We start from the raw sequence: 27,827 nt of genomic DNA on the forward strand, positions 1-27,827 counted from the left end.
ACCGTAGAACCACCATTGCTAACTTGCAGTCCATTCCAGGTTCAGAATACTTTCTGAAGCTTGGTGAAATCCAGGGTAATGAACATCATTTTCTGTCCAATATTGAGTTGTGGTTATAACTGTGAAGCAGAAGGTGCTGAGATATGGGCATCGCTGATAAAACAGAGACCCACAAGCTATCCTGTATTACTCTGTAATTGTACACTGAATACCACTCCTAGATCTGTAAGTAAGGGAAGTGCAGCGGTCAAGTTCACTTACATACCTAATGTACTGGATGCAGCCTCTGACAAAAGAATACTTTTACTAGGAAACAATCACATTTAGTAATGTCTCCACAAGTTTTACGTAGATTATCTTATTTGATTTTTATTTAAGCCAGATCCAATCTGAGAAATAGTTTAATGCAGATTTGCTTAATGAAGCCGGCGTGGCCCCTTTGAAAAGCCTGAGGATATGACACCTTTCTTTCTTTGGCACTTTAGGTTCATCAGTTTAGTAACAAGTCAACAGAGATGGCACTGAGAGTGGCGTCCCTTGATTACCTGGGGACTGTGGCTGCCCGGCTCAGGAAGGATGCAGTTACCAGCAAGATGGATCAAGGATCAATAAACCGGATCCTCAAACAGGTAGCCTGTTTAGCAACCAGTGGCACGTCTCACTGGAGCGGAAGGATGGGAAAGGTGCATTCACATGTAGCTGTCAAATTCAATTCATCTGGCTTGTTCATTTAAACGCAACGTTATAAAAGCTGGAGTCCCTGAGTGGTAATGCCTTTTTGAAGTGGGTGAATCAGTTATGAGTAACACTGTCTTTCTGCCTTGTGCAAATCACCTAATCTCCCTGTGTTTCAGGCATCAAAAATTAGATTATATACTCATGGTAGCGAAGTAGTATGTACTTTTACAGTACGTACTACACAAGAAGCATTTCTTAGTTATATATGAATTACTGTGAATTACATGTGCCAGCCCTGATGCCATCGCTCACCCTCTGTTCTTCTAAGCTGTGGTACCAGCATATTTGAGAGTGCAGTATAATTTGGATGAAAGCGTAATATGCAAAATATTACCAATACTGATACCAAAGGTTCTAGTGTTGACCCCTACCCCAAGGGTGCGGAAACTGGGTCTGGGGGGGACGCTTTCAGAGGCCCCGCGCTCTTCCCCACAACATTTAAATAAAATGCCGGGAGAGCATGCAAGGCCTCTGTATGCCTCTTACCTTCTCTCCGGTGGCTTCTGGCAACACGTCGCCATGATAAAGCGGAGTCAAATGGCCATGACGTCACGACGTGACTTCAAATCACGCCACCGTTGCTGGAGAAAAGGTAAGGGGGATCGTGAGCAGGGGGCGAAGCTCATAATTGTGTCCCAGCAATATTTTCTTAGACCGAATTTAATATAGCATTGTTGCATTCCTTATTTTCCTAAAATTTCATAATGCGGACAATATATTTTTGTTCTATCCCCCACATTGACACTTTCCATTTCTTGCAGGCCGCAGAATGCGATGATGAAATTCAGCAGCTCCAGAAAGCCTTGTTAGATTATTTGGAAGAAAATACCGAGACGGATCCATCATTAGTGGTAGGTTTGCACCAACTGATTGGGTTTATAGGGACAAAGTACGTATGCAAATCAGGGTCTAAATTAAATAATCCTGAACCAAATCAGTATGGTTTAAAGCATTTTATAATCTTATTTATTTTAACGCCGTTCCCATGCTGCTGTTGCAGTGTAGTGTGCGTAAAACCCCCCTTTTTGTCGGAATTGGTATTTATTTTACTGCTGCTCAGTACTACATTACAAAGCAACACCATATACAACAACATATTTGCAGAAACATTTTAAAACTCAAGGATGTACAAAAAGTCCCCAAAAAATAATTTTTGGTGGTTCCAAAAATTTCCAGCCAAGGGCAACATGACACACTAAAGTTATTATATAGGTAGATGTAGTAAGGTGAATTGTTAATACCTTGTGGCGACAGGCTTGCACACATATGCAGTGTCATAAGCTGGTTTTGTCTTGAACTAAGGAACATATACACATTTTCTGGTGTTTCCTTTCCTTCAGTTCTCCCGAAAGTTTTACATAGCTCAGTGGTTTCGCGACACTACAATGGAGACGGAGAAAGCCATGAAAACCCAAAAGGACGATGATACATCGGAGACAACACTCCATGCGAAGGAGGTCGAAACGACCGGAGAAATCATGCAACGAGCGGAGAAACGCAAGAAGTTCCTTCGGAACATCATTAAAACGGCACCATCTCAGTTCAGCACTTTGAAGTACGGCTCACAAATGATTATCCTTTACTACAGATTAGTTGCTTTCGTGAACATGTTTGAACTTTTCCCTAACTTTATTTTGAATTTTTTTTAGGTCAAGCTCAGACACTGTGGACTATGAAGATGCTTGCTTGATTGTACGATACTTGGCCTCTATGAGGCCGTTTGCCCAGAGCTTTGATATTTATTTGACTCAGGTAACGATGCATGTCAGACAATTAAAACCTTAGATTACAGTCGGAGTGATGGTATTTTAGGTATTTAATCACTTGTTGTCAATGACATTGTAAACTCCATAATTCACAGAACGAGAATTGCAGGTGTCTGCTTCAAAGGCAGCAATGAGGCACTGTCCCTTTTACCTGCATTAGCCAGCAGTATTATTGCGTAAACTCGAACAATAAATGACATATACCATTTGCGACTATTTCCTTTTTCACCCTCGCATCTCATTTATGCCATTCTCCCAAAATCCTCTCTTGTGAGAGGTGGAAATTTCAGGGACTTATATAAAATTCAACACGTAAAAAAATAATAATAATAATAATAATTTGACTGGCTTGATTGGAGAAATGTAAGCCCACATTGAACGCTATTGAAAATATCTCAATATAACGTTCTCAAATGAAGTTCCAGCTGTAAAGTAACTTTCACTCCTGATTTTGTGTGCCTGCTTTACGTTAATAAATGCTGGCTCCTCTGGCCATGAAGAATCTAAGACACTTGTTTCTGGTCCTCCTCAGATTCTGCGGGTGCTCGGGGAGAATGCCATTGCTGTTAGAACAAAAGCCATGAAATGTTTGTCCGAGGTGGTTGCTGTAGATCCCAGCATTCTAGCGAGGGTAAGGCTCCAGCTTCTAATACCAAGCACTGCCTTTTTCACCCATCATGTGCTCTATTTTTAGTAATCCTTCTCTGTCATGTTCCTGTAGCTGGATATGCAGAGGGGCGTTCATGGGAGGCTGATGGATAACTCTACTAGTGTCAGAGAGGCAGCAGTGGAGTTGCTTGGTCGGTTCGTGCTCTGTCGACCTCAGCTTGCAGAGCAGTATTACGAGATGCTGGTTGAACGGATTCTGGTAAGATGAGTTCTTGAAGTGTTTTGTGCATTGTCCAGTTAGATTCTCACTACAGGTTAGGCTGTAAAAGCTGTGCACACACGGGATTGAGAGATCACGATTGTCCTATCCCACAAACCTTTAGTGGTAAAAGAAAGAAGTCTATTTTTGTACTACGAAAAGTTTCATCAGCACTAAATTGGCGACTACGATCCTGTAATTGTTTTGTCTTTATCTTCTGATTTGTAATACCACTTATCAGTCTATTGGAGTTGCTACATAAATGAACCCTGTTATAGGAGACCTCTAAAAAGGTTGACCATTCCATCATTTAAGATCCATTTAATAACATAATGCAGATCTAGCCATGGAAGCCGAACATCAGAAGGCACAATACAAACATTTTGACATAGCACGATGTTTCTGTTAGGGGCTCTATAGTTAACTGAAGAATGGGTGCAGCCTCCAATTCTAAAATTGCTGTGGTCTGGGCTGAATGATTAAAGTTATTGGAAAATCCAATGAGTCCCTTCCAAAAGAATATTGTGCAGCAGCATTTCTTTCAACTAGAAATCTTGCAGTCAAGTACGTGATTGTAGTACTCCAATATGTCATTCAGAGATTGACTCAATATTAGTTCAGATAGCGGGAATCCTTTCACCAGCTGTGCTGTAGTACTACGCACTCGCTATTCACAACTCTTATGGAAATGGGCAGACATTCCAAAATAATAGAGTATGTCTGATTTGAACAAGACATATAACCTTATTGGATAACCAAGATTCATGGCCCCCTGCGTTTGTATCAGTGAGCTGTAAATAACCCCTTATTTATTTTTGGTACTTGTTATAATATACATTACAACGTATATTATATAATATACGGGTATATGCATATACATTATATATAATATACAAAAAAACTCTTCAATTGATCCACGCACAGACAAATGTTCTAGTTAAAAGCGATTCTGTTGACTGATGTTTCTTTTTAAGCCTAACGGGAGTAGAAATGAGGAGAGAGAAAAAAAAATCTAGGTAATAAAGGTTGTGTATATAAAGGAGATTATCTCTGCTGGTACTTACGGGACTTTTTTCCTGTCTATGAAGTGGTATTTTGTATGGAATATGTTGTTTTAGTTTAAGTACACCTTTTTCCTAAAGATGGGCCTTTGTATCAATGATTACGGTTTTGTTTCCTTTCCGTGAAGGACACTGGTATAAGCGTAAGAAAAAGGGTAATAAAGATCTTGCGAGACATCTGCTTGGAACAACCAACATTTCCAAAAATCACGGAAATGTGCGTGAAAATGATTCGCCGAGTCAATGATGAAGAAGGTATTAAGGTAGGACAAACACACTGTTTGTATGTGCAATGTTATAGTCACAAGCAGTTCAAACTCAGGCGCAAGTATGATCAATGAGGATTTCACGTTGGCTTTGCTTTTTGAACAACCATTCCTCCATACATAAAGAACAACATTATCGGGACTTGCAGGCATTTGGTAGATTTCCGATGCCTACGGTAGCTACTAAATTTGTTATTGCTCTCCCTTATATCTGCTTGCAGCATTTGCAACTTCTTATGTTCTTATTTTTAGGTATGAGCAATATAAATAAATGAAAGTATTTGCTTTTTTTTTTTTTTTCCATGTAGAAACTAGTGAATGAAACATTCCAGAAGCTCTGGTTTTCGCCAACGCCTCAGAACGACAAAGAGGCAATGACCAGGAAGATATTAAACATAACAGATGTGGTAAGAAGAATTTTATATCTTGATATAACGTGACCTCTGTGTGCTCGTGCACCTAATTTGGCTTAAGGCAAAATCTCAATAATGTTTTTGCATGTTGGTTTTGTTTTAGAGAAAACTGTGATTTTGATGGTGACACTATGTATTACGTCCTGTGTGCTACATAGGCAGATATAAAGATGCTAGAGGCCTTGCCGCCTAGAGCACGATCAATTGCAGTCCTCATATTGTGGCGTTTCAGAGATCTTAGACCTCACATTTATAGCCGGTCACCAAAGTCTTGACACTCTCTTGTCTTTCAGGTGGCAGCTTGTAAAGATACAGGCTATGACTGGTTCGAACAACTTCTTCAGAATGTGAGTGCTTCAAGAGAACCATCACCAGCCTTGTGCTGCCTTTATATATCTATCAAGCAATCTTATGTTGAAAAATAATAATGATAAAATACAGCATGTTTGTCTGTTAGAGCACATATTGTAGATGACCAAGACTAATGGATCAAGCTATAGAAAAGGGACTTGTGCTAAATTGTTATTTTTTTCCCTCCTAGCTGTTAAAGGTAGAAGAGGATGCCACTTATAAGCCTGTGAAGAAAGCCTGTACTCAGCTTGTTGATAATCTGGTGGAGCACATACTGAAATATGAGGAATCTATGGCTGGTATGTTAAAGTGCCTCAAATATTACTGTTTGATATAAAGCATGCTGCCTGAGTATTGTAAACCTTTCATTCATTAATGGAAGTTCTGTAGCAATTGGTGAAAGACACCTGTTTTTATCTTGAATTAAGGCCTTCTCAAAGATGTTGATTGTACATTTGTTAGGCATTTTTGTTCTGTTGTAAAAGTTCTAAAATGTGTTTTAATTTGTTGCAGACTTGGACAGCAAGGGTGTGAATTCCGGTCGATTGATATCTTGCATAACCACTTTGTTCTTATTCAGCAAAATCAGGCCCCAGCTCATGGTGAAGCATGCCATGACCATGCAGCCATACCTTACCACTAAATGTAGCGTAAGTACAGGGCTGCCAACTATGCTTTCTGCTTATAGAACTGATGCATCTTTTAGACTCTGGTTTGCTGTTGTGAAATATGGCTCAGGATGTAGGAGAAGTACTTGGGCTAAATCTCTTATTTTGTCAATCCCTCGAAGTGACACTTGGGTGTAAAGTTAACGGCGAAAGTGAAAATATTGAAACTTCTTAGGGGAAAAAAACACACAGTTGATACACCGTATAAAAAAAAGAAGGATTTCCAATGGTTTTCATTATCAGCATTTTGCAACACGACTAGTAATAAAGTAAACTGACAAAATGCTTATTGCTGGACTGCAAAAGATATCGGAGATGCTATAAAATCAGGCGGCCAAGTTCAGAGTTTTCTGCGGTGGGAGCTCAAGTGCCAAATCGAAGGCAATAAAACGTTACACCGAATAGAATAACTTAACATATAACCCGCACATAATTTCATGTGAGGAACTTGAAATTAGCCTTTTTAGGTACCTGCAAGGTGACAAAATTTATGTAATGTATTTAATACAAGATAAAGCCAAGCAAATTTCACATTATGGAACAGGGAGCCAATCTAGCACATGATGCTAAAATATTGAAGCAAGCCTGGTAGAATAAGACGTGTGTGTTTTTTCTGTTATTACAGACACAAAATGATTTCATGGTGATATGCAATGTTGCAAAAATCCTGGAAATGGTGGTGCCGCTGATGGAACATCCCAGTGAGACTTTCCTGGCAACAATCGAGGAAGATCTCATGAAACTTATAATCAAATACGGCATGACAGTAAGGCAGCGATTTCTACTCTTATTAATAGCATGTATTTAACATCACAATTGCATATTGTCTAATATATCAAGAACTGGTATACGGACATTTTCATTACACTCTGATTTAAACGCAGCTGTGTGGCACAAACCAAATCTGTGCTGTTCCTTGAAACGGTATTTGCAGTGTGCCATGGTTTCCAAAGCTGTGATGTGTCCGGAGGAAGTTTTATGTTCAAGTTTGCATTGCCTCTTAAATGCCAGTGGAACTGTTGCTTTATGCCGGTCTTTAACACCACTTTCCAGTAAACGTCTCATTACCTCCCGTCTCATTACCTATGCAAAGATTCTCTTTACAAGTTGAACAGCAATGTCTTGTGCATTGCCTGCACCTGAAAGAATTTGGATCTGCACAAGAAGTGGATCTTCTGTTGTTTTATTCCTTTCCTGAATAAGAGGCCTACAAAAGATTACATGGCAGAGAAGTGCTGAATATTAGCCATTGTTTTATTAAACTTTGAACATCTGAGGCGGGGAAAAAAGCCCTTAAACACAACTGAACTGACCCTATTACGTTTGTACCTATTGAAAGTAAATCTGGAAAGTTATCTGATTTCAACCCCGTATTTGACGCTTCTGTTTTCTTTGTTTTCAGGTAGTACAGCATTGTGTCAGCTGCCTGGGATCTGTTGTAAACAAAGTAACTCAAAATCATAAATTTGTTTGGGCCTGTTTTAATAGATATTATGGTAAGTAAAACATAAACCCTTTGTACAATACGTATAGGCATGTTTTGGATTAGAGGTTGATTAATGCTTGCTTACAACAATAAGCAGATTCAGGTTATTTCTGATCAATATGCCCAAATTGCTTTTCTCTACATTAAGTGCATTAAGCTCCCAGGTTCTATCGCATTGTAGGGATAACACGCAATGTAAGCGGATTAACACATCTCTGGATAGTAACAGATAATATTTAAAAGTGAAGGCTAAAACATTTACTGTGACTTCAATAAATACTTGTAAAATCTCTATTATTTAACGCAACAGTGATGCTGTGGGTTGTAACCTAATCACTTGTTGGACTTCTAGATGCAAAATTAGGGCTGAACGCTTCAAACCCACCAATGTATTTCTTTTACAAGAGCTCACACATCCTCCGTAACTTAGGTGCTCACTGTGTGCGTCTCCTCGCTGGTTTCCTGGTACTCATTCATTCACATGTACCCATGTAGGCGCTGGTGTGCAAGCGAAGGCTTCTTTACCTCGCTGATACCAATCGCCTTCACTCCACCACTAAACCTTTTGTGTGTCCTTTTGTTTTCTGTCATTTTTATTCAGGCGCTCTTTTGAAGTTAAAAAGTCAGCATCAAGAGGACCCAAACAGTACAGTACTGACCACCAACAAGTCGGCCCTCCTTCGATCCCTCTTCACTGTCGGAGCACTGTGTCGGCATTTTGATTTTGATCAGGAAGACTTTAAAGGCAGCAGCAAAGTAAATATTGCCGCTCATAGAGCTGTTGGATGCATAGTAGTACATGTATGAACACAGCAACGATGATGTATGTTAGGGCTGCAGAGCAAATGATTCCGTGAATTTATAACAAAAGTGTGTACTTTGTAATCCTTAATAAAACATAAAAAGAGAAACAAAAAGAACGATTCTCGCGCCCCTATGAAATAGACTAAACTAAAATAGTGATCTCATGAATAAGGGTTATTAACTTCTATAGGGAGGAGCGCGGTATTATGTACAGTTTCTCACAAATATTAGGCAATCCTTTTCCTTGCTGCATACTCCCTAAGGGCATTTTAATATAGTATCACTGGAATGTCATAGGGGTTGGTTTATTGGCTCATCTGCTTTACATAGCAGTTACAGAGCCCCTACCAATTTTCCAATTAGTGCAGGTATAATACATCCCAGTGTCAGTCTGCACATCACCCTCCATTGAAGAGTAGGTGAATGTATAAGGCTGACAGAGAGAAATATGTGTAAGTTTTATTATATTCACACCAGGGAATTTGTGCACCCATAGTTTACCTCTATAATAAGGTAACTATGATACTGGCTTTGGCCAGCTTTTAATTGCACTGCTCACCAAAGCATATGCTTTATTTAACCCCTGCAGGGCTTTCTCACATTTTCACTAGTCCATGGGACAATAATTACATATATTCAGTGTAGGCACTTGCAAATGTGGTTATGCCTTGACATTGGCTGCAGGCTTATAACGCTTTGGCCAAAGGGTTTAACTAAATAACCCTTATTCATGAGATCACTATTTTATTTTAGCCTAATTGGTAGGAGCGCAGGAATCGTTCTTTTTGTTTTTCTATATGTAAGGCCTATCATTTTACCAGCAGCAAACTTCTATAGGGAGGAGCGCGGTAATATGTACAGTCTCTTAATGGAACATACTTTATGAAACTGTGCCAGCTTTCTTTCCGGAAGTTCTCGTGTAATGGGAAAGAAACCGTTCTGATGTGCCACATGGGTTTTTAAATTATAGATACAGTATATCTTCCATATGTGATATGAGAGTTGACGTATATTCCAAGAATGCGGTTTAACAACTTTTAAAGCCACATTTGGGATTTTTTTTACACACCATGTTGATAATCTTATGTTCTTGCTTCTGGATTACATGTAACGGTGTAAATGTTTCCGTGTGTTTTACTCGTCTCCAGGTTAACATAAAGGATAAAGTTCTGGAGTTGCTGCTGTACTTTACCAAGAATTCAGATGAGGAGGTGCAAACCAAAGCCCTTATTGGCCTAGGTAAGGGACTTACACTGTAATCAGACAAGTTATAACCACTTACTACACAGGCTTGTTTTCTATTGTGGCCGACGGCTACTTTCTCATTATTATTATTATAGTTATTTTTGCCAAGTTCAGCGCATTTGGAACAACATATTGTTACTGTTCCCAAAACTGCTTTTTTTTTATTATTTAAAATTAGTATTATAAATGTATCTACCGCATCTGTGTCCATGCAAAAAAGCAGTGGGATGGGATTTTCTAACTGATGAGCAACTCCACATTATTTTGAAGCACAAGGTTTGGAGCCGTTGTAACGTCACAGCTGCTGTAACGGGCAGCTATGTGCTTGCATGTTTCTCTGGCGCTATAGGGATAACTAGGCTGAGTTTGTAGATCATTCCAAATGAAAATAGTCTAGAACATAAATGTGATTTAATCAAAAAAGTGTCTTCACAAATGTTCTTTGCAAAGAATGTCCTACATATTCTGTCATTTTAAATGTATAGCACTTGTTCTGCATGCTGAGATATAAAGCAGTACAAAGTATGCCCAGAGCTGCTTCTTCAATGCAACCAGAGACTATTTTATAGAGATCCATATAGAAGCGTGTGCGTGGCTGCCCCAATATGTCGTGCTTTGTGATTTAAATACGTTTGTGTTTGTGTTATTTCTAGAATAAAACGTAATCCAATTGATCTATTTTCTGCAGGTTTTTCATTTATCCAGCACCCGATTCTGATGTTTGAAGTGGAGGTGAAAAATTTGTACAACAACCTTCTCTCTGATAAGAACTGCTCTCTAAACTTGAAAATCCAAGTTTTGAAAAACCTCCAAACGTACCTGCAAGAGGAAGATACCCGCATGCAGCAGGCAGATCGAGACTGTGAGTAAAGCAGATCGTATTACACACGTGTTACATGTGAGAAGGATTTCCGTATGCAGCCGTGCTGCGGTTAGGTGTTTTTTTTGTTTAGACAGTGCAAAATGTAGGATGTTTTATTTTCTAAAGTACAAGGGTGCACAACTCCAGCCTCCCCCACAGGTAAGGTTTCCGTACATCACAGCTTCAGCACAGATGGATTGAGCCACCTGTGGTGTAGCGGGGATACCCTGAAAGCCTGACCGGTTTGGGGGGCTTCAGTACTGCAGTTGAGCACACCTGCTCTAGATCATCATTACACTTGTTTGTCCAAAAACCTTTTAAAACAAATAAATAAGTGGTACTGAAACATTACTGCTTTGTTGATTTTTGAAAATTGCTTTCATGCATTTAAAATATAAAACATACGTTTTAGTAAGTAATGGCACTATGTAAGGGCAAATGTAACATTTGATACATTGGTTGTTATGAGACTTGAGTAGATTGCAGCATTTCAGGGCAAATCTGCCTTGCACTCCACCATTCATCCTAGAGATATCTGTCTCTCTCTCTCTGTGTCTCTCTCTCTCTGTGTCTCTCTCTCTGTCTCTCTCTCTCTCTCTGTCTCTCTCTCTCTGTGTCTCTCTCCTCTCTCTCTCTCCTCTCTCTCTCTGTGTGTCTCTCTCTGTGTGTCTCTCTCTGTGTGTCTCTCTCTGTGTCTCTCTCTCTGTGTGTCTCTCTCTGTGTGTCTCTCTGTGTGTCTCTCTCTCTCTGTGTCTCTCTCTGTGTCTCTCTGTGTGTGTCTCTCTCTAGTAAGAGTATGGTTGCTTAGCAACCCCACATAAACAGAAATAACCCTCATGCTGGCCCTGCGACCGCACAGTGTAATGACTAAATTTGTCCACAAGATCATGTGGCAGAGTAGTATTTTTTTAATGTAAATCTGCATAGTCCAATGTCAGCAATTCAGACTGCGTGTTGATTCCTCATAGCCACCCCTCTGGAAATCCCAGCTCCATCCAAGTTGCTGTGCTATCCGGCATCTTCATTATCTATTAGCTGATGGGGCAGTCGTTCCATGCTCCCTGCCTGGGTCCCTCTACTGCAATGCTTATCCAGTTCTCCGCAGCACCCAGCACGTTCCAACGCCTCCCGAGAGGCACTTAGTGATTCTCCGTACCGTGCACCTTTGTCTCGGACAGCTGTCAGAGCGGGAATATGTCTCACTCCCTCCAATCTTCGTTCTCAGTAGTAATCCTTGCTAGGGGTTGCATATGTACATCCCTATTGTCAGTATTACAATGCTCCCGCTATCACTGCAGGGCCCGGGTCACTTCTCGCTCCCTTCCAGCAGCTAATCCTCAGTTCCTTCCAAGCGTATTAACCACAGTGTGCACAAAATAAAGGCATCGTCTCCAGTCTGTTATACAAGACGATGCAGTGAAGGATAGAGGCAGACACAGCATGGATCTATATATCTGTTAATCTTACAATTGGCCACTTGCTTTGTGGCTCTTCTCATTAACAAGTCCGTGGCAGAAGAATTTAGGTGGAACACTTAGATTTCTCTATTGGTCTCGGCAATGTCTCTGTTTTGGTGGCATCTTGCCTCTAACCGCCCCTCACTGTTTTTGTATCTGTGTGGGCTTGAGTTATAACTAATAGACTGGTTACAAAGCACTGAAAGGATGATTGCTTTTGTTTTCTGATTTCTAGGGAAAAAGTTATCCAAGCAGGAAGATCTAAAAGAAATGGGAGATATTTCCTCAGGGATGAGCAGCTCCATCATGCAGCTTTACCTCAAACAGGTCCTGGAGTCTTTCTTCCACGCTCAGTCTAGTGTGCGCCACTTTGCTCTAAATGTCATCGCATTGACATTAAACCAAGGTCTCATCCATCCTGTTCAGGTAGGAAGTCTGCCTCGCTTTTTCCCGTCCTGTTTGTACATCATTTTCCTCTCGGGGGACCCTCGGGTTTCCGAGATACTTACAGGTGAAGTTACCGCTTTTACTTCCTGGTTTTTAAAGTGGATTTAAACAGCCATTCAATAACAAGCGGCAACTGTGGGATTGTTGCAGCTTCTTATTGAGCCAAGGTTTGACAGCCATTTTGTTTCTCTTGGAGTAGATTTAAATCCGGTAACTTCAGCAGCAAGTGTCTCAGCAACTGGGAATAGGGGTGTTTGGCTTAAAGCAGGGGTGCGCAAAGTGGGGGGGGGGGGCGCAAGATTTTTCTGGGGGAGGGGGCGGCGGCAGCTGCAAAGTCCCCGCTCTTCCCCACGGCATTTAAATTAAGTGCCGGGGGATCGCGTGAGGCCTCTGCAGTGTCTCCTACCTTGTCTTTTGAAGCTGGATTTTAGGTAAGGGGGGGGGGGGGGCTTGGGGAATACATATATATATATATATATATATATATATATATATATATATATATTTCATCCCCTAACATGGAACCTTTTTTTATAGCCATTTTTACTTGGTGTGTTTAAAATGGAAACGTGCATTTTCTTTATTACTCTAAACCCGTTGTTGAGAATAATAAGTTAATAGATGTTATTTTGGAGTCCCATATAAATGTGCTTCCTTCAAAATATTCAACCTACTTTCCAACAAGTGAGATCATATACCGTACGGTTATGAGCCCTTTTCACTACTACCATATATTAACGCTTGAATTGTAACTCCGTGCTGAAGTTGCAATACCTGCTGACCCTGAAAACCTAATGAATACATACCTGCTGCAGTTACCAGTTTGCATTTCTCTTGATTTGATCTAGAAGAACTCTGTCCATTTGACCCCTGTTACCACTCCATTGTTATGTATTAAGTATTGACTCGATTTTGTATCTTGTTTGTTGATTTTATTATACTTTGATATAGGCATGCGATGTGCTGGTTTTAAATACTGTTCCTCCCCCCTATGTTAGTGTGTGCCATATCTGATTGCAATGGCAACAGACCCAGAGCCGTCCATGCGGAACAAATCGGATCTACAGCTGGTGGAAATAGACAAGAAATACACTGGATTCATTCATGTAAGTTTATGTTAAAATACAGATCACACCTTGGTTGTTGGCACACAGCTTGTACACGTCCCATGTAAGCAACTTATTTATATGTTTGGATATGGTTCCATCTTTTGTTGATCTTGTGTATCCTAGTGTAGGAGTTTTATCATAGATGTCAGTATTTGCATATACTGGAGTTCATTGTATCAGGCTGAAATTGCACTTCTTGGTTCACCCTTAACCAGCCTACAGAAAATATGACGCTCTTATTGTATCGTTGTATGCATGAATCTAATGGCGTGTTTGACTTCAGATGATGCCCAATAAATATTGTATGCCTGGTACCCCACATTATTTTATAGGGTAAGATCGCTAAAAGCACTCCACCTATTCTCTCTACTTTGTTCCAGATGAAAGCTGTGGCCGGCATAAAGATGTCCTATCAAGTGCAGCAAGTAATCATATCCGATGCAAAGCGCGTTGTGAGGGGCTTCAGGCAGGACGAGACCTCTACTGCATTGTGTTCACATCTGTACTCCATGATCCGAGGGAACCGGCAGCACCGACGGGCCTTCCTTATTTCGTTACTCAACCTATATGATGACGCTGCGGTATGAAAATCCGTTCACGTCAGTGATATTTAGAGGAAACGTTGATGATCCACAGATTTGACCCTGAACTTGCCTTGTTAACATATAAATTCAACGGTGTTTTCACTATTTAGATTAGAGGAATAAATACTGTTACAGCGCCCTCTGAAGGCCATTGCCAAAGTTACATCATAGATGCTAAATATGCGCATGTTGAATGTAGTAGCATACATAAACCCTCTTTCATGAGGCATTGAAAGGGTCTTCTTTATACAGCAGATGCTTAATAAATATACATAATACTCGTGCTTTAAAATAGTCACTTTTTTAAATTAATTTTTAAGTGCTTATTTTTAACCTTCAAGGTGTATATAAAAGTAAAGGCAAAATATAGACTTGCAATATTCCATATAATTGTAAGAAAGTAATGTGTGGCTGGAAGATGAAGAATAAAAGCCAGAATGTAAGTTTGTAATGCAAGTAGGAAAGATTGATTTATACTTCTATACTGGGAATTTAGAAAGTACTTGTTATTTTTTTGCAGAGAACGGAAGTGAATATGCTCTTGTATATAGCAGACAATCTAGCTTGTTTTCCATATCAAACCCAGGAAGAGCCGCTCTTCATCATGCATCACATAGACATTACATTATCTGTTTCTGGTAGCAACCTGCTGCAGTCATTCAGAGAGGTGAGTCACCAGTACTGCTGTAAGCTCAATATGAGATGTTCTACAGATGCTTATATATATATACACACACACACACACACACCCACACACACACGCTAGCTGTGCTTATAGGCTAAACTGCTACAAACTCCGGGCATTATTGAAATCCCCGCTCTCTGGTAAAAATTCCAGACATTCATTCTGTATTGCCCGGAATCTTTGGCACCTTGCCAAGTTTTCATTTCCAGCCAATCAGCTTTCATGTGTTGTAGTGACAGAACAGCTCAGACAAGGGAGGTGATTGGATAGGAGGCACCAGCATGGCACTGCCTCCTTCCCCTCCCTGTCTGCACACAGCTCTGCAGAGGTAGACACTGAGGAGGAAGTAGAGTTACTGTCTGTTAGTGTGAGTATATATACACACACACATACACGTGCATATACAAACACTGTGTGTGCACACACATATATATCCACGCGTGTGTGTGTGTGTGTGTGTATGTATGTATATATATATATATATATATATATATATATATATATATATATATATATATATATATATACACACACAGTGGTTGACAAATCACCAAAAAATCTACTCGCCACACAAAAAAATCTACTCGCCACCTAGTACCAAACGTGTGCTGCTTGGGCCAATATTTACTCGCCCGGGGGTTAAATCCACTCGCCCGGGGCGAGCAAATGTATAGGTTTGTTGAACACTGTATATATATATACATACACACACACACACACACACACACACACACACACACTTATTTTGCAGGGTATTTACAAATCTATTTTAATAAACAACTGCAGTAAAAACACAAGAAATGTAGAATATCATGTTTAGAAAACTCAATATGACTACAAAGTGTCTATCTCATATGGTTTATTTTTTTAAAGCATACATTTAGCCTATAATAGTAAAAATCCCCTCAGAAAAGGGACAGTAATGCCCTGTTCGGGGATCATTACTCAATGAAAACAAATTTTTAAGGAAGAATCCCTATTAAATCCTTTCACACCTGTCATTTTATAATGTTTGACACCAACATTCCCTTATTATCTGTATGCAGTAATCTATTCAGGGCAGAATGGGGTTGTAATGTTTCCTAAAGTGATGAGCAGCAGTGTGATGTCCGCCTGCACGGAGGGACAGAGCATGTGCTGCTCTCTTTACTATTCAAACACAAATCCCATTTCTATTGTCATACGTCCATACTACCCTGTTGCCCTTAAATGCTAACTGTAACTTCCTACCCATAGCCTGGGAACACAAGAGAATGCTGCCAACTGGCCTGTTGCTTTGTGTACTTTGCATAGAGCTTCTCAATGCACTTACCTTGACTCCTACTATTTCCTGGCTTAGATTTCTTGCCTTATGCTTTATGCTCATAGTATTACCCCCCCCCCCCCTCACAACCCCCACCCCCTCCAAATTACAAACTACCCATATTACAAACACATGTGCTGAAATAGTTGGCAATGTATGAAATCTAAAATGCAGCATGTTGCATATTTTCAGTCAATGGTGACGGCAAAGCGAAAAGAGAAGAAAGTTGCATCTGACCAAAGCAGTGAAAGCGAGAGTGAGGAGGAAGTGATCCGGCCCCGCAGAACAAGACGGCGAGCAAACTCCGAGTCTGACTCCGATAACGAGGACGACGTTGATTATGTGCTCAGCTGCCTGCCAGACAACTCCACTCCTTTAATCGAGTTTGCAAACGCCTCCCAGGGAATCCTCTTGCTTTTAATGTTGAAGCAGCATTTGAAGAACCTGTGTGGATTTTCGGATGGGTAATGCACTGTTGATTATATTTGAGGATGGCTTAAACATTTCTGCATCCCGCATTTATTTGTACTTTTTTAAAAATTTGTATTTCTAAGCTAGTATAGTTTAATCTTATTCTGCATCTTGTTTTCTGAAACCGTATAACTTTAATTATTCCTTTATCTGACACCTACCAGGCCCTGACTATCAGCCTGTTGTAAATCAATGGGCTAAGCGGCCTTGAGAGATTAAAGGTGCAGTGCCACTTAGCAACATACATTTGAAATTTGCAGAAAAGTGAAATCCACGCCCATCCAGTACCACTTTTAACCCTTTCACTGCCAGAGGGTCTTGCAATACATTGCTCTGCAGCATGGCGCAGACCCTTCTGGCAGTCACAGGGTTAACGCCTGCTTCACGATCTAGTTTCAGAAACTTTCCAATTTGCCCTCGGAATATATAACGGAGAAGAAAGTAACATATGACAGATTATACAGCTTTTGAGAGCTTTAATAAAGTATAGACTGTATTAGTGAGTATTCTCTTTTAAAATAAAATGTTAAAAAAAATAAAGTGTACTCTGGCACTATATAAATAAATTAAATTATACATGCAGATCAAAAACAATAAACCGAATGTGCAAAACTGTTAAGGATTTAAAACAGGCTCCCTTTTTTTTATTTTTTTTTATTTTTATGTATTTGTTTATTTTTCACCAAACAGCAAAATTCAAAAATATTCTCCCTCTGAATCTGCGAAAGTGTATGATAAGACTATTAACCGGAAGACCGCCGTGCACTTCCACCCTAAGCAGACCCTGGAGTTTTTGAGAAGGGATATGGCACGCTCCAAGATTAATGACGATGTGAAGAGGACCATTGCAAAACAATATTTGGATGTAAGTGCAATGCACCGAATGCTGTAGTTTCAGTGCTGTTTATGCATGTTTAGACATACATACATTAAAATATATATAATTTTATTTTTTTTTGGTTCAGAAAGATATATCATGTTTCTGCAGTAGTGAAGATCTGGGGTTTATTAATAGATTTCCGTGACTAGTTGGTTGATTTGCTAGTGCATGCATAGGAGATTATATGTTCTTCCACGTGTATAACAGAAAAAGGTCTGTTCAACTGTAATTGTTAAACATTCTCCATGAGAATATGTTAACCTGCCAGATTATTAGCTGCAGTACAAGTTATTTATTACAATTCTCACATTCCAGACATTGCTCGCTGTCCAAAAATGTTATTCTTCAGTACAGTGTTACACAGTCTGAATTTAAACCTTACACACACCATTGCAGGCCACCAGGGGGAGTCGGAGCAAGAGTGATTTGTTCATGTTGTAATTAATGGCAGTGGCATGTTCAGTAAATTAAATATTAGATTGGTAGAAAAAAAGAATACACAGGGCTATATAGGGCCCTTATCTTCCGACGGTTAAACAAGTCGGCAACAAGAACCCTGCTAATAGGTAAATATATAGAATGATACGCATGTACAAAGCGCGCGTGTGTATCTCTCCATATCTATAGATATATATAGATATCAGTGCAACACATACACAGAACCAACCACATAACTAATATCTATTTAATATGTTCAATTATAAAAATGATAAAAACGCAATCCCACAGACAAAACCCCAACTTGTCATACAGAGATATGGTATTTATTTAGCGATACATCTCTGTATGACTAGTTGGGGTTTTGTCTGTGGGATTGCGTTTTAATACTTTTTATAATTTAACGTGTGTGTGTGTGTGTGTGTGTGTGTGTGTCTTTACATTTTTATTGTCTTTATAATAACCAAATGTAACACAGAAACAAAAAAGTAATACAAAAAATCTTATTGTCTACATTAAGGTTGAGTGAATCTTTCTAAGCAAGCTAATTGCGTTGCTAAGGAAAGTATTAAAACTTTTACCTTTGCTGGTATCATCTTTGTATTTGGTGATGTGTAATGCAGCCTCATATACTTCAGTGATTCAAGACCACAGCTACCATTGGTCTTCCTCGCGCTGCCTTCATCATACTGCTGCATTCTCAGTGTAGTTCTAGTTAGTTAATGGCTTGTGACTTCTTGTGATCTCTCCTAGTTCAAGTTGCTCATGGAGCATTTGGATCCAGATGAGGAGGAAGAGGAGGGGGAGGTATCGGCTAGCACAGATGCCCGAAATAAAGCCATTACCTCTTTGCTTGGAGGTGGCAGCCCTAAAAATAATGTGGCTGAGACGGAGGAGGAAGAGAGCGATGGGGAGGACAAAGCAGGGGGCACGTCAGGGGTAAGTAACAATGTGCTATCTTGTGAGAATGCCGTCATACTATAGCACAGTTATTTGAATGCCTTAGTGCTGAAAGGGCCTGCAAAGTATAACGCTTCTTTTCCAGACCTTTCCAGCACTAAGATGTATCTGACATTTTGCATGTGTGCTAATGTTTTTCAGGACTAATCCCTTTTCCCTTAAGAATACTGTTATTTACAATGTTTACTTGAATGTATAGCTGATGCTTATTTTGGTAACGGGTATTTTGCATGTGAAATAGGACTATATGGTTTAATTCAAGCCTTTGGGATGACTTGCTGCTCTGTTCCCTGAATGTATGAGTCTTGGTCTTTAAAATGAACCCCTGCTCTTTCTGCTTCAGCTTTCAAACCCCCTTGGTCTGTTACTAGCTTCTTGCGCTAATAGCTCCTTATCACTGCTGCTGAAAGCCCCCCTTCATGTTTTTTCCTACTAATTCCCGTTGTATGCATGGCGACTGCTCAGACTTTTTCATTTTTTAAATTACCTCTTACCTGGGTCTCTGTAATTATGTTTAACCTCTTCCCTGTTGGGGAGCCCGGCACCACACCGCACCCATCAGTGTGTTACTGGGCCCTTTAACTGCAGAGGGGGTTACACTACACACTTTGCATTCCACAGCACTAATCATAAACCAGATTTTGGGAAAGAAGTCAAACTGTGTGATGGGTTAGTAGGAGGCTCCTCTCTTAGTTTGTGTATTATGTCTTCTTGCTGCTATAGACGGCGGTAACAAGAGAGGAGCGTCCTGCTACTTATCATAGCAAAATATTTTTCCAACCAAATCTTTTGAGGGTAGTATTTTTATGGAAGAGAGATCCAAGTTTGGATGGGGCGAGGCGTTTCCTTGACATTACATCACATCACAATACAACCTCACCGGAAGTACCTAAACCATTGGATTATTTGGTAGCTTTATATCTTTCTGTTCTGGAGGGTCCTGCATCACGTGAAAAATGAGCAGCCCTTCCCTCCAGTGCATGAAGTGTTATAAACGAAGGTGAGATGTGACGTGCACTTTTTGAATGAATGCATCAGATGCAATGTAATGTCAAAATGTAAATGTAGCAATGAATGTCTAGTTAAGTGACTTATTATAATGGGGTTTTTGTGATGAGTTGGGAGGATAATGTTTTTGTACTAGGCGTAACTAAAGTTAATACTGTGCTTGTTTTTGGTAAGGGTCGAGATGTGATTAAGATTGTTTCGGCCCTGTGCTGTGGTCGCATAAGTCAGGGTTTTTAAATTTGATAGTGCTCTTAAGTTTTTTTAACTTGCTGTGGGATAAGAAAGCATTTCGTAGCTAGACTTAACCTTTTATACATCTTTCTTTGTAGAAAGGGTTTAGCGGAAAAAAAGGCAAAAAAAAACGTAGAAATTGAGATTTATCCAAAGTAAAAGGTAATTTTAATTTAGATTTCCTCTTCTACTCTGTCCCTATTTTCTTGCTATATTTTTGTAAAGTTTCCTAGATTTTCATTTTGAATACTGTAGCAGTAAAGTCAGTGGTGCACGTTAAAGACCTGACACTCTTCCTGGGCACTGGTGGTTCTAATGCATCCTGTGGATTGGATTGGGTGTGTGTGGTGGGAGTTTCAGACCCTGGTGCCTGGGTTATATATCTTTGTGTTAACATTCTTAACATTGACTTCAAATTAAGCTCGTCTCTTCTTCTCTCTCCCCCCCCTCCCCCTCCCCCATCCTTGATGTCCATTTAGTTAAGAAAATCGAAAAGAAATTCAGACTCTTCAGAGCTTGCAGCACAGATGAATGAAACTGTAGGTGCCCATGATGTTATTGCGATTTGTTGTCCAAAGTACAAGGATCGGCCACAGATTGCAAAAGTAGTGCAGAAAACCAGCCATGGTTACCGGGTGAAATGGATGGCTGGCTCCTACAGTGGCCCCTGGGCTGAGGCAAAACGCCGCGACGGCCGAAAACTGGTGCCTTGGGTAGACAATATAAAAGAGTCAGACATTATTTACAAAAAAATTGCTCTATCGAGCGCTAATAAGCTGGATAAAAAAGTTGTTCAGACTTTACGATCGCTGTATGCAGCCAAGGATGGGACTTCCAGCTAATGAATTTGTATATTTGCAGCCAAATTTACAGGAATTGAGAACAGACACAAACTTGAAATCTCAGCATTCTGGCAAAAAAAAACAAAAAAAAAAACACACACACAAAAAAAAAACGCCCAACAAAAAAAAAAGATCAGTTTTATGAAGAGTAAGAGCGGAACTTGGCCGTCGGAAGGAAATGTTTGGTAAACATTTGTGTGGGAGAGCTTCCTTCGCTGTTGTACAGCAGAAACTTCTCAGTTCATTTTTACTCCCACTGTATTATAGTTTAACAAAAAATTGTTTATATCTTGAAGAAAACTTTCTGTTTAAAAAAAAAAAAAAAAACAAACGAAAAAAAAAATTACAAAAAATAAACAAGTGAATGTTGAAAATTAGTCTGTTAATGTTCTTAATAAAGTGTTCTTGGAGTTTAACCTAGCAGCAAATGGCTTTCTTTAGCTTAGCCCGGTTTCCAGGGAAGCATTGATTCTCTTTTTTTTTTTTTTCTCCATGCTGTAAAGTGGCAGGGTGCCCTGGATATATATAATTTATTCTGTTGGAAAAAAAAAAGAAAAAAAAAGCATGCAGTATCTATGACCTATCTGCAGGAGGAGGTTTTTTTTTTTTTTTTGTAAATGTAGATTTTGATGTATTAGGTCACCCTGAAAATTATACACGGAAAGGGATCCCCCAGCTAAACTGGTGGAGCTAATACTGCAATAAATTTTTTTACTACTTTGTTACTTGTCTGTTTCCATTTGAATTTCTTATTGTAAAGCTCTGTTTTAAATCTGATTTATATTATTTTGCAGTCTTTTATGTCAAATTTAGTATATCAGTCGTTTTCAACTCAAGGCATAAGATATTGTTTATACAGTTTGTATAGGCTGACTTCGAAATAACTGGTATCTTTATTTTCACCCCTATGAAAAAGGGTATAGACACGATTTAACTCCCAATTTTATTGTATCCCAAAATATTTAGTATTAACTATATGATTTAGCACTGTGCCAAACACATTTTCAAGAATGTTTGATATAAAAAGAAACTATAGTTTATTCCTTGTATGTTTCAATTTCTTTCCTGATCTAATTTACAAAACGAGATCTGTTGAAATAGTTGCTTTTGATGACAATCTAGTTTGGGGTTTTTTCCCCCGCCCTGGGTTAAAAGGTGGTTTGTTTACAGAAGAGCTCGGACGTGTGTTGTAAAAAAAAAAAAAAAATCTACGTTGCTTCTAAAATTCTCATCAGTAACCGTTTTTATTACTGTAATGTGCGCGTTTAGCGTGTATACATTCCTGAAGTTGAACCTGCAAATACAAGGGTTTTTAAACAGTTTCCAAGTTCACATTTTTTTTTTTAAATCTAGAGATTAATACTTAAAGATCTTAAATACTGGGACAAAACTGAATCCCTGACAAAGCAAAATTGGAGATGGGAACAGAATACACTCGACCAACAATGTAATCTGGAACATTTGTTGCATACAGTACCAGTAGGTGTAACCTTTAATGGACAACAGAGGTCTTCCACAGATGTAAACATTTATACTGACCTTCTGAAACGTCCCAAAGTCTTGTGTCCATACACGTGAAGAGACCTCGAGGGGATGTTCTGAAAGCCCTGCACATAAGACTTCATGTGTGAAGAACGCTTGCTGGTCTGTTTCGGGAGGCTCGTTTTTCTGACCTCCATAACACAACTTAAACGCTAGTTCCTGACTCCTGGATTACTATCAGAGAGTTTTGTTATATCATTCTTCCCCCGAGTGCAAGTAGAGGCTTTGTGGCAGGATAGCAGAGATGCTGAAGGAGTGAGCGCTCCCACTAACCAGATCTGAGTCCATATCCGGACTCTTCTACTTAAGTTCTTTTTCATATATTATACTTCTTGGAAATCTCTTAGAAAGTGGAAACATTGGTTTTTAGGCTCAATGAAAACAGTAACTACTCCTTCCTGATCCGTCTGCATCATTGCAGCCAACATGTTATTCAGGCAGTGTACCTAATACAGCCGCATTGTACCTAATACAGCCGCATTGTACCTAATACAGCCGCATTGTACCTAATACAGCCGCATTGTACCTAATACAGCCGCAGTCAGGAAACGTAGATATAACATCTCTTAACTTTCACTGATTTCGGTATAGAAGATAAATAATTACTATTTTTTATCAATTTCTACACTTCTGCCATCTAGAAGTTTTATCAAATGGCTGCTAAATTTTTATGAGTATATCGCCATTTAAAAAAATAAATAAATAAACTATTTTTATGGGGTTTTATGTAGTAATAACGTTAACTTCGTGAAATTATCAGTAGGCTGGAATGTTTGTGGGCTATTTAATTCTAGTAACCAGTCTCCGCAATGGTAATTTTATTGCAGTTTCTCTTTGTACAGTATATAAACATTCAAATAAATTCAATTGTTTCTACATGGTAGTTATTTGCTATTGACATTGTTTGATCTTATAAGAATGTGTATCATATGCTTGTTATTTCTTTGGGAACAATGTAACAGAACAGATTTTATACACTAGTCATACAAAGGGGGTTCAGAAATCTACTTCTCATTCAATGTAACAAAACAAATGCTTTTCCTTAAGACAATATTGTACTTTTGTTATCTGATCAACGCAACTAACGTTTTATGTCTTACCATTAAAACAGGACCCACCTTTTTTAATTATTTTTTTAAGCTGAACTGGCAATTCTTCCTTGATTCCCTGGTCTCGGGAAATTGTGGGTTTTCTAAAAGTTCCATCTTTTTTTTTTATATAAAAATAAATAAATCAAAATGAGATCAAACTGAGGATGTTTTTACAAAAATGTTTTCCAACGTTTAAGTTCAAATTGTACATCAAAAACTGAATTTGATTTCGCAGAGTTTGGATTTCTATACTATGAAAACCTTGTAAATATAAATCTATATCTATATAGATATATATAATTTTTATTTATTTATGGCGCTGAAATGATATAAACACAAAGATTCGCTTGAGTCGACCAATAGAAAGCATTGTGGATCTTGTGATGTTTTCTTCTTTCTTGTGGCTCACTGGAGTGAGGGGACCTGACAGCCATATTGAAGTCCCAACCTCAGAAAGAAAAAATAACCACAAAGAAAGTGTTACAAATTTTGGAACTGCGTTTTTTTTCCAAGGCTTAAAATTGCACTGCTGAGCTCAAGAATATCTCCATTATAGAATGACAAATGTTTTTTTTTTGGTTTGTTTGTTTTTTTATAATATTGGGTGATTGCTGCTGAGATATTTATGGCTTAAAAGTGTGTGTGTGTGTGTGTGTGTGTGTGTGTGTGTGTGTGTGTGTGTGTGTGTGTGTGTGTGTGCGCGCGCGCGCGCGCTGCCACAGTGTCAGGTCTCGCACAAAGATCAAACTTAAATACAAAACAAACAATTAGATACAGGGTGTAACAATGTAGACAATTGTGGATACCTGTGTATGTGACTATAAACTATCATGGAGGTCCTGTATAATAAAGATACATATAAGTCCCACCTGACTGATCCTGTGAATAACACAAAAGAAGCAATATAGTGCAAAGTTTGGTTAAAAGTTTATGTGCAAATGAAAAGTGGCTACTTACAATGTAGCATTGTACAATTTATACAATCGGCATTGTGGGTGTATGCCACCACACAGGCAATCAAATGGATGATGTTGGCGTCTCCCTCTCCGTGTGTGTGTGTGTGTGTGTGTGTGTGTGTGTGTGTGTGTGTGTGTGTGTGTGTGTATATATATATATATATATATATATATATATATACACACACACACACAGTGTTCGACAAACCTATACATTTGCACGCCCCGGGCGAGTGGATTTAACATCGTGGCGAGCTCCTATTGGCCCAAGCAGCACACGTGTGGTACTAGGTGGCGAGTAGATTTTTTGGTGATTTGTTGACCACTGTTATATATGTGTATATATATATATATATATATATATATATATACACACATATATATCTCTCATTTAGGGGGGAGGAGGGGTGTATTGGCCGACAAGACAGGAGAAATAATGAATTGGTTCAAAAACAAACAAGTCTGTGACATCACAAGTGTGACATAATTAAAATGGCACTGAGCCAGACATATCGCAAGAAGAACTGACGATCGTTGGACAAAGATCGTATTTGACTGGATTCCAAGAGAGATTAAAAGACCAAGACGATGATCAAAAGTAAACTGGGAGGGTGAAATCAGAAAATGTGTTGGAGCAACGTGGATAAGAGGCTTACTACCAAAGTAGCTGGCAGTTCATTGGGGGGGGTGAGGCATGCGGCCGAACATTGTGTGCGCGCGTCTCATTACAAATCTCTAAGGCTGCAGCCACGCTGCTGCTGAGCTTGCTCGTGCTTGAGTGGTGGCATCACCAACTGTCCAGACATGAGCCTCTCTTCCCCCCCCTTCTCTCATCTCCCCCCCCATCTCTCCTCTCCCTCTATCCCCCTTCCCTCCTCTATCCCCCTTCCTTAATCTCTCCCCCCGCCTGCACCCCTCCCCTCCGCCACCCCCACTCTTCCACCTCTCTCCACTCAACCTATACTGCCTCTACCCATTGGTCAAAAGTCAAATTGAACTGACTCCCCAAGCACCAAGCTTGGGAGAGCGTACGTGCCCGCACGCAGGGACGTGAATCTAAAGATTGCAAGAAGTAAATTGCGCGCGCTGCGCGCCAAAGGGGACGTAGCCTAAAAAAACCTCTGGTTTTATGAAAAATACATTTTAAACACCTAATTATAAAGATCATCCAGATAATTTGTGAGAGTTTGTTCACAGAATTGGGGTAACATTAAGTTAATATCTATAGTATACCACTTTGTATTGGTTGAACTAATTTAATATGGTAATAATAAATGGTAATTTGCTTGTACATGGCTGTAACCTGTTTAATGGATTACAAGCAGATGATAAATTAGATGAGTATTTTTATTTAAACCTTTTTTTTTTCCCATGGTAACCAAATACTGTACTATGGAAGGTTTTAATAAGGTCCTCATTTCTTGGTTTGTCCATAGGCAAATACTTCTAATTTTGTTTCACTAATAATGGTATCCGCTTCACAAAAAACAAGAATGACACAGGTACTTGATGCTTTCTAAGACTGCGTCCATAGTTTAGCAGTCAGCGCTCCTCCGCGCTCATACTGAGGCTCGTCTGCGCAATCAGGAGCGTTTGCATGAACTAGCAGATGAGCCAGCGTGCGCGATCGGGAGGCGGGCACTAACGTAACTAAGCCAATAGCCCGCGAAGCGTGCGTCGCTCTGATTGGAGATTTTCAGCCGACAGCGCGCTCAGAAACAGGTTCTGCTGTCGGCTGAAAATCCCTGCGCCTCAGCACGCCTGCAGACGCTCGCGGGAGCCCCCTCTCAAGACATCCTCATTGAGGATGACGGGGCTCATTGCGGAGCGTCCGCACACCTCAGCGCTGACTGTCCTATGGACGCAGCCTAAGGAAGCCAATTACCATTTTTGTTGCTGCCTTTTTAAAACACCAACATCTATTAGATTTTTTTTTTGCAAGTCTCGCACTTATAGGACAAATCCTGTACACTGTTGGCATTGTAGAGATTTTTCTTTTGATGGTTTAAAGAAGTTGAAGGTGGGTGATTTTGTTCAGCAGCTGTTGAGTAATGTTTTTCTTTCGCTGCAGTATGAGCTTTAGGCTACGGCCCCGCTGTCTGCTCTGCACGCGCGCCTGCAGCCGAGTTCCCCGTCTACAGTGAGCTGGGGGGGGTGATGGGGGGCATAGCCATGACATCACCAGGCAGTTTCGCCCTCATTGGCTGAACCGTCGGGGGGCGTGGCCTTGCGCTCTGTCGCTTGTACTGAGCACAATTTTCCAGTCTGCTGGAAAAACTGACTGCGCAGCGCAGCGGCCGCCCCTCGCAGTGAGCCCGGCCCCGTTAAGGGGAGGCTCTTGTCCCTGCAGCCAGCGGGGACCAAGACTTCGCTGGGGGTTTTTTGTGCTATGATGGAGGTTGTGAAATTTGAAGAAAGGGGCCACTTACATTAAGAACAGTAAATGCTGCCATAGCATTACTATTGCTACATAAAAGGATAATCCATAACCCAGTGATATTGTTGCATGGGGTTTCCTTCAATGCTGCGGTATTGCAAATGTTTTTGCAGGAGCGCACAATAATATATAGTAACAAAATCGTATTGGGCACAACATTTTGGGACAGATTACACCTATTCTCTTTGTGATTTTCACTGGAATTTCACGAAAATGGCAGCATCTGAAAAGGTCAAACTATATATTACCGGTCACGCGACCTGGTGCCCTTTGCATGTGTTTTGGTGCGTGAGCAGAGGCAGGAGGATGTAGGAAGGTGTCGGTGAGTGAGAAAAGGAAATATATATTTTTTTAGTATTATAGTTTGTTTTTCAGTATCGTTTCTAAATGTTACCGTTATTTCATTTTTCTGTATTTTTATATAGGGTTTTTTGTTTTTTTTTAGATGAGAAGGGGGATAAGACTGGATGAGGTGGCCGTGGCAGGGTCTCATTTGTCCTGATTTAGAACTAAATGGGGATGGGAGCCACAGCCTACCACAACCAAGTATAAGGTGCCACCATGTCAGCAGGAGCAGCCTTAGGGGGAAGAGAAGTGGGGCACTTTCCCTCAAATCCACTCTGGAACTAGAATGTCAGACAGGCTGTGACTCATTCTCTGCGAAGGTGAGACAGCAGAACTAGTGTACGTCGTGCTAGCAGAGCCTCAGACTGGTGGTGACATTGTAACTTCCTACTCAATTAGCACAATAGCAAAAAAAATGGGCTGTTTGGGTACAGGTCAGACCACTAATGAGGGGGTAGTGGTGGTCAAAGGCATAGCTCAGATGATGAAAATGAATGGAGATAGTGGCCACCC

General features: G+C 39.9%; 1 protein-coding gene across 3 annotated transcripts in view; it reads left to right on the forward strand.

Moving 5' to 3' along the window:
• NIPBL (NIPBL cohesin loading factor) overlaps positions 1 to 21,729 on the forward strand; it is a 158,684-nt gene extending 136,955 nt beyond the window's left edge. For 2 of the 3 annotated variants that reach the window (XM_075588338.1, XM_075588348.1), the window contains exons 24-47: positions 486 to 629; positions 1,500 to 1,589; positions 2,079 to 2,293; positions 2,388 to 2,490; positions 3,037 to 3,135; positions 3,226 to 3,372; positions 4,562 to 4,696; positions 5,008 to 5,106; positions 5,406 to 5,459; positions 5,654 to 5,762; positions 5,977 to 6,113; positions 6,757 to 6,897; positions 7,534 to 7,627; positions 8,219 to 8,373; positions 9,570 to 9,660; positions 10,355 to 10,528; positions 12,221 to 12,411; positions 13,431 to 13,538; positions 13,922 to 14,122; positions 14,646 to 14,792; positions 16,306 to 16,577; positions 17,275 to 17,449; positions 18,656 to 18,841; positions 20,581 to 21,729. In XM_075588338.1, coding sequence (XP_075444453.1) covers positions 486 to 629; positions 1,500 to 1,589; positions 2,079 to 2,293; positions 2,388 to 2,490; positions 3,037 to 3,135; positions 3,226 to 3,372; positions 4,562 to 4,696; positions 5,008 to 5,106; positions 5,406 to 5,459; positions 5,654 to 5,762; positions 5,977 to 6,113; positions 6,757 to 6,897; positions 7,534 to 7,627; positions 8,219 to 8,373; positions 9,570 to 9,660; positions 10,355 to 10,528; positions 12,221 to 12,411; positions 13,431 to 13,538; positions 13,922 to 14,122; positions 14,646 to 14,792; positions 16,306 to 16,577; positions 17,275 to 17,449; positions 18,656 to 18,841; positions 20,581 to 20,943 — 3,630 coding nt within the window. In that variant the 3' untranslated portion in view covers positions 20,944 to 21,729. Of the gene's footprint in view, positions 1 to 485; positions 630 to 1,499; positions 1,590 to 2,078; positions 2,294 to 2,387; positions 2,491 to 3,036; positions 3,136 to 3,225; positions 3,373 to 4,561; positions 4,697 to 5,007; positions 5,107 to 5,405; positions 5,460 to 5,653; positions 5,763 to 5,976; positions 6,114 to 6,756; positions 6,898 to 7,533; positions 7,628 to 8,218; positions 8,374 to 9,569; positions 9,661 to 10,354; positions 10,529 to 12,220; positions 12,412 to 13,430; positions 13,539 to 13,921; positions 14,123 to 14,645; positions 14,793 to 16,305; positions 16,578 to 17,274; positions 17,450 to 18,655; positions 18,842 to 20,199; positions 20,264 to 20,580 lie in introns of all 3 variants that reach the window. The other variant, XM_075588356.1, reaches the window with a different exon arrangement.
• The last annotated feature ends 6,098 nt before the right edge of the window (positions 21,730 to 27,827 follow it).

The sequence above is a fragment of the Ascaphus truei genome, chromosome 1 (assembly GCF_040206685.1).
Source record: "Ascaphus truei isolate aAscTru1 chromosome 1, aAscTru1.hap1, whole genome shotgun sequence".
Taxonomy (NCBI): Eukaryota; Metazoa; Chordata; class Amphibia; order Anura; family Ascaphidae; genus Ascaphus; species Ascaphus truei.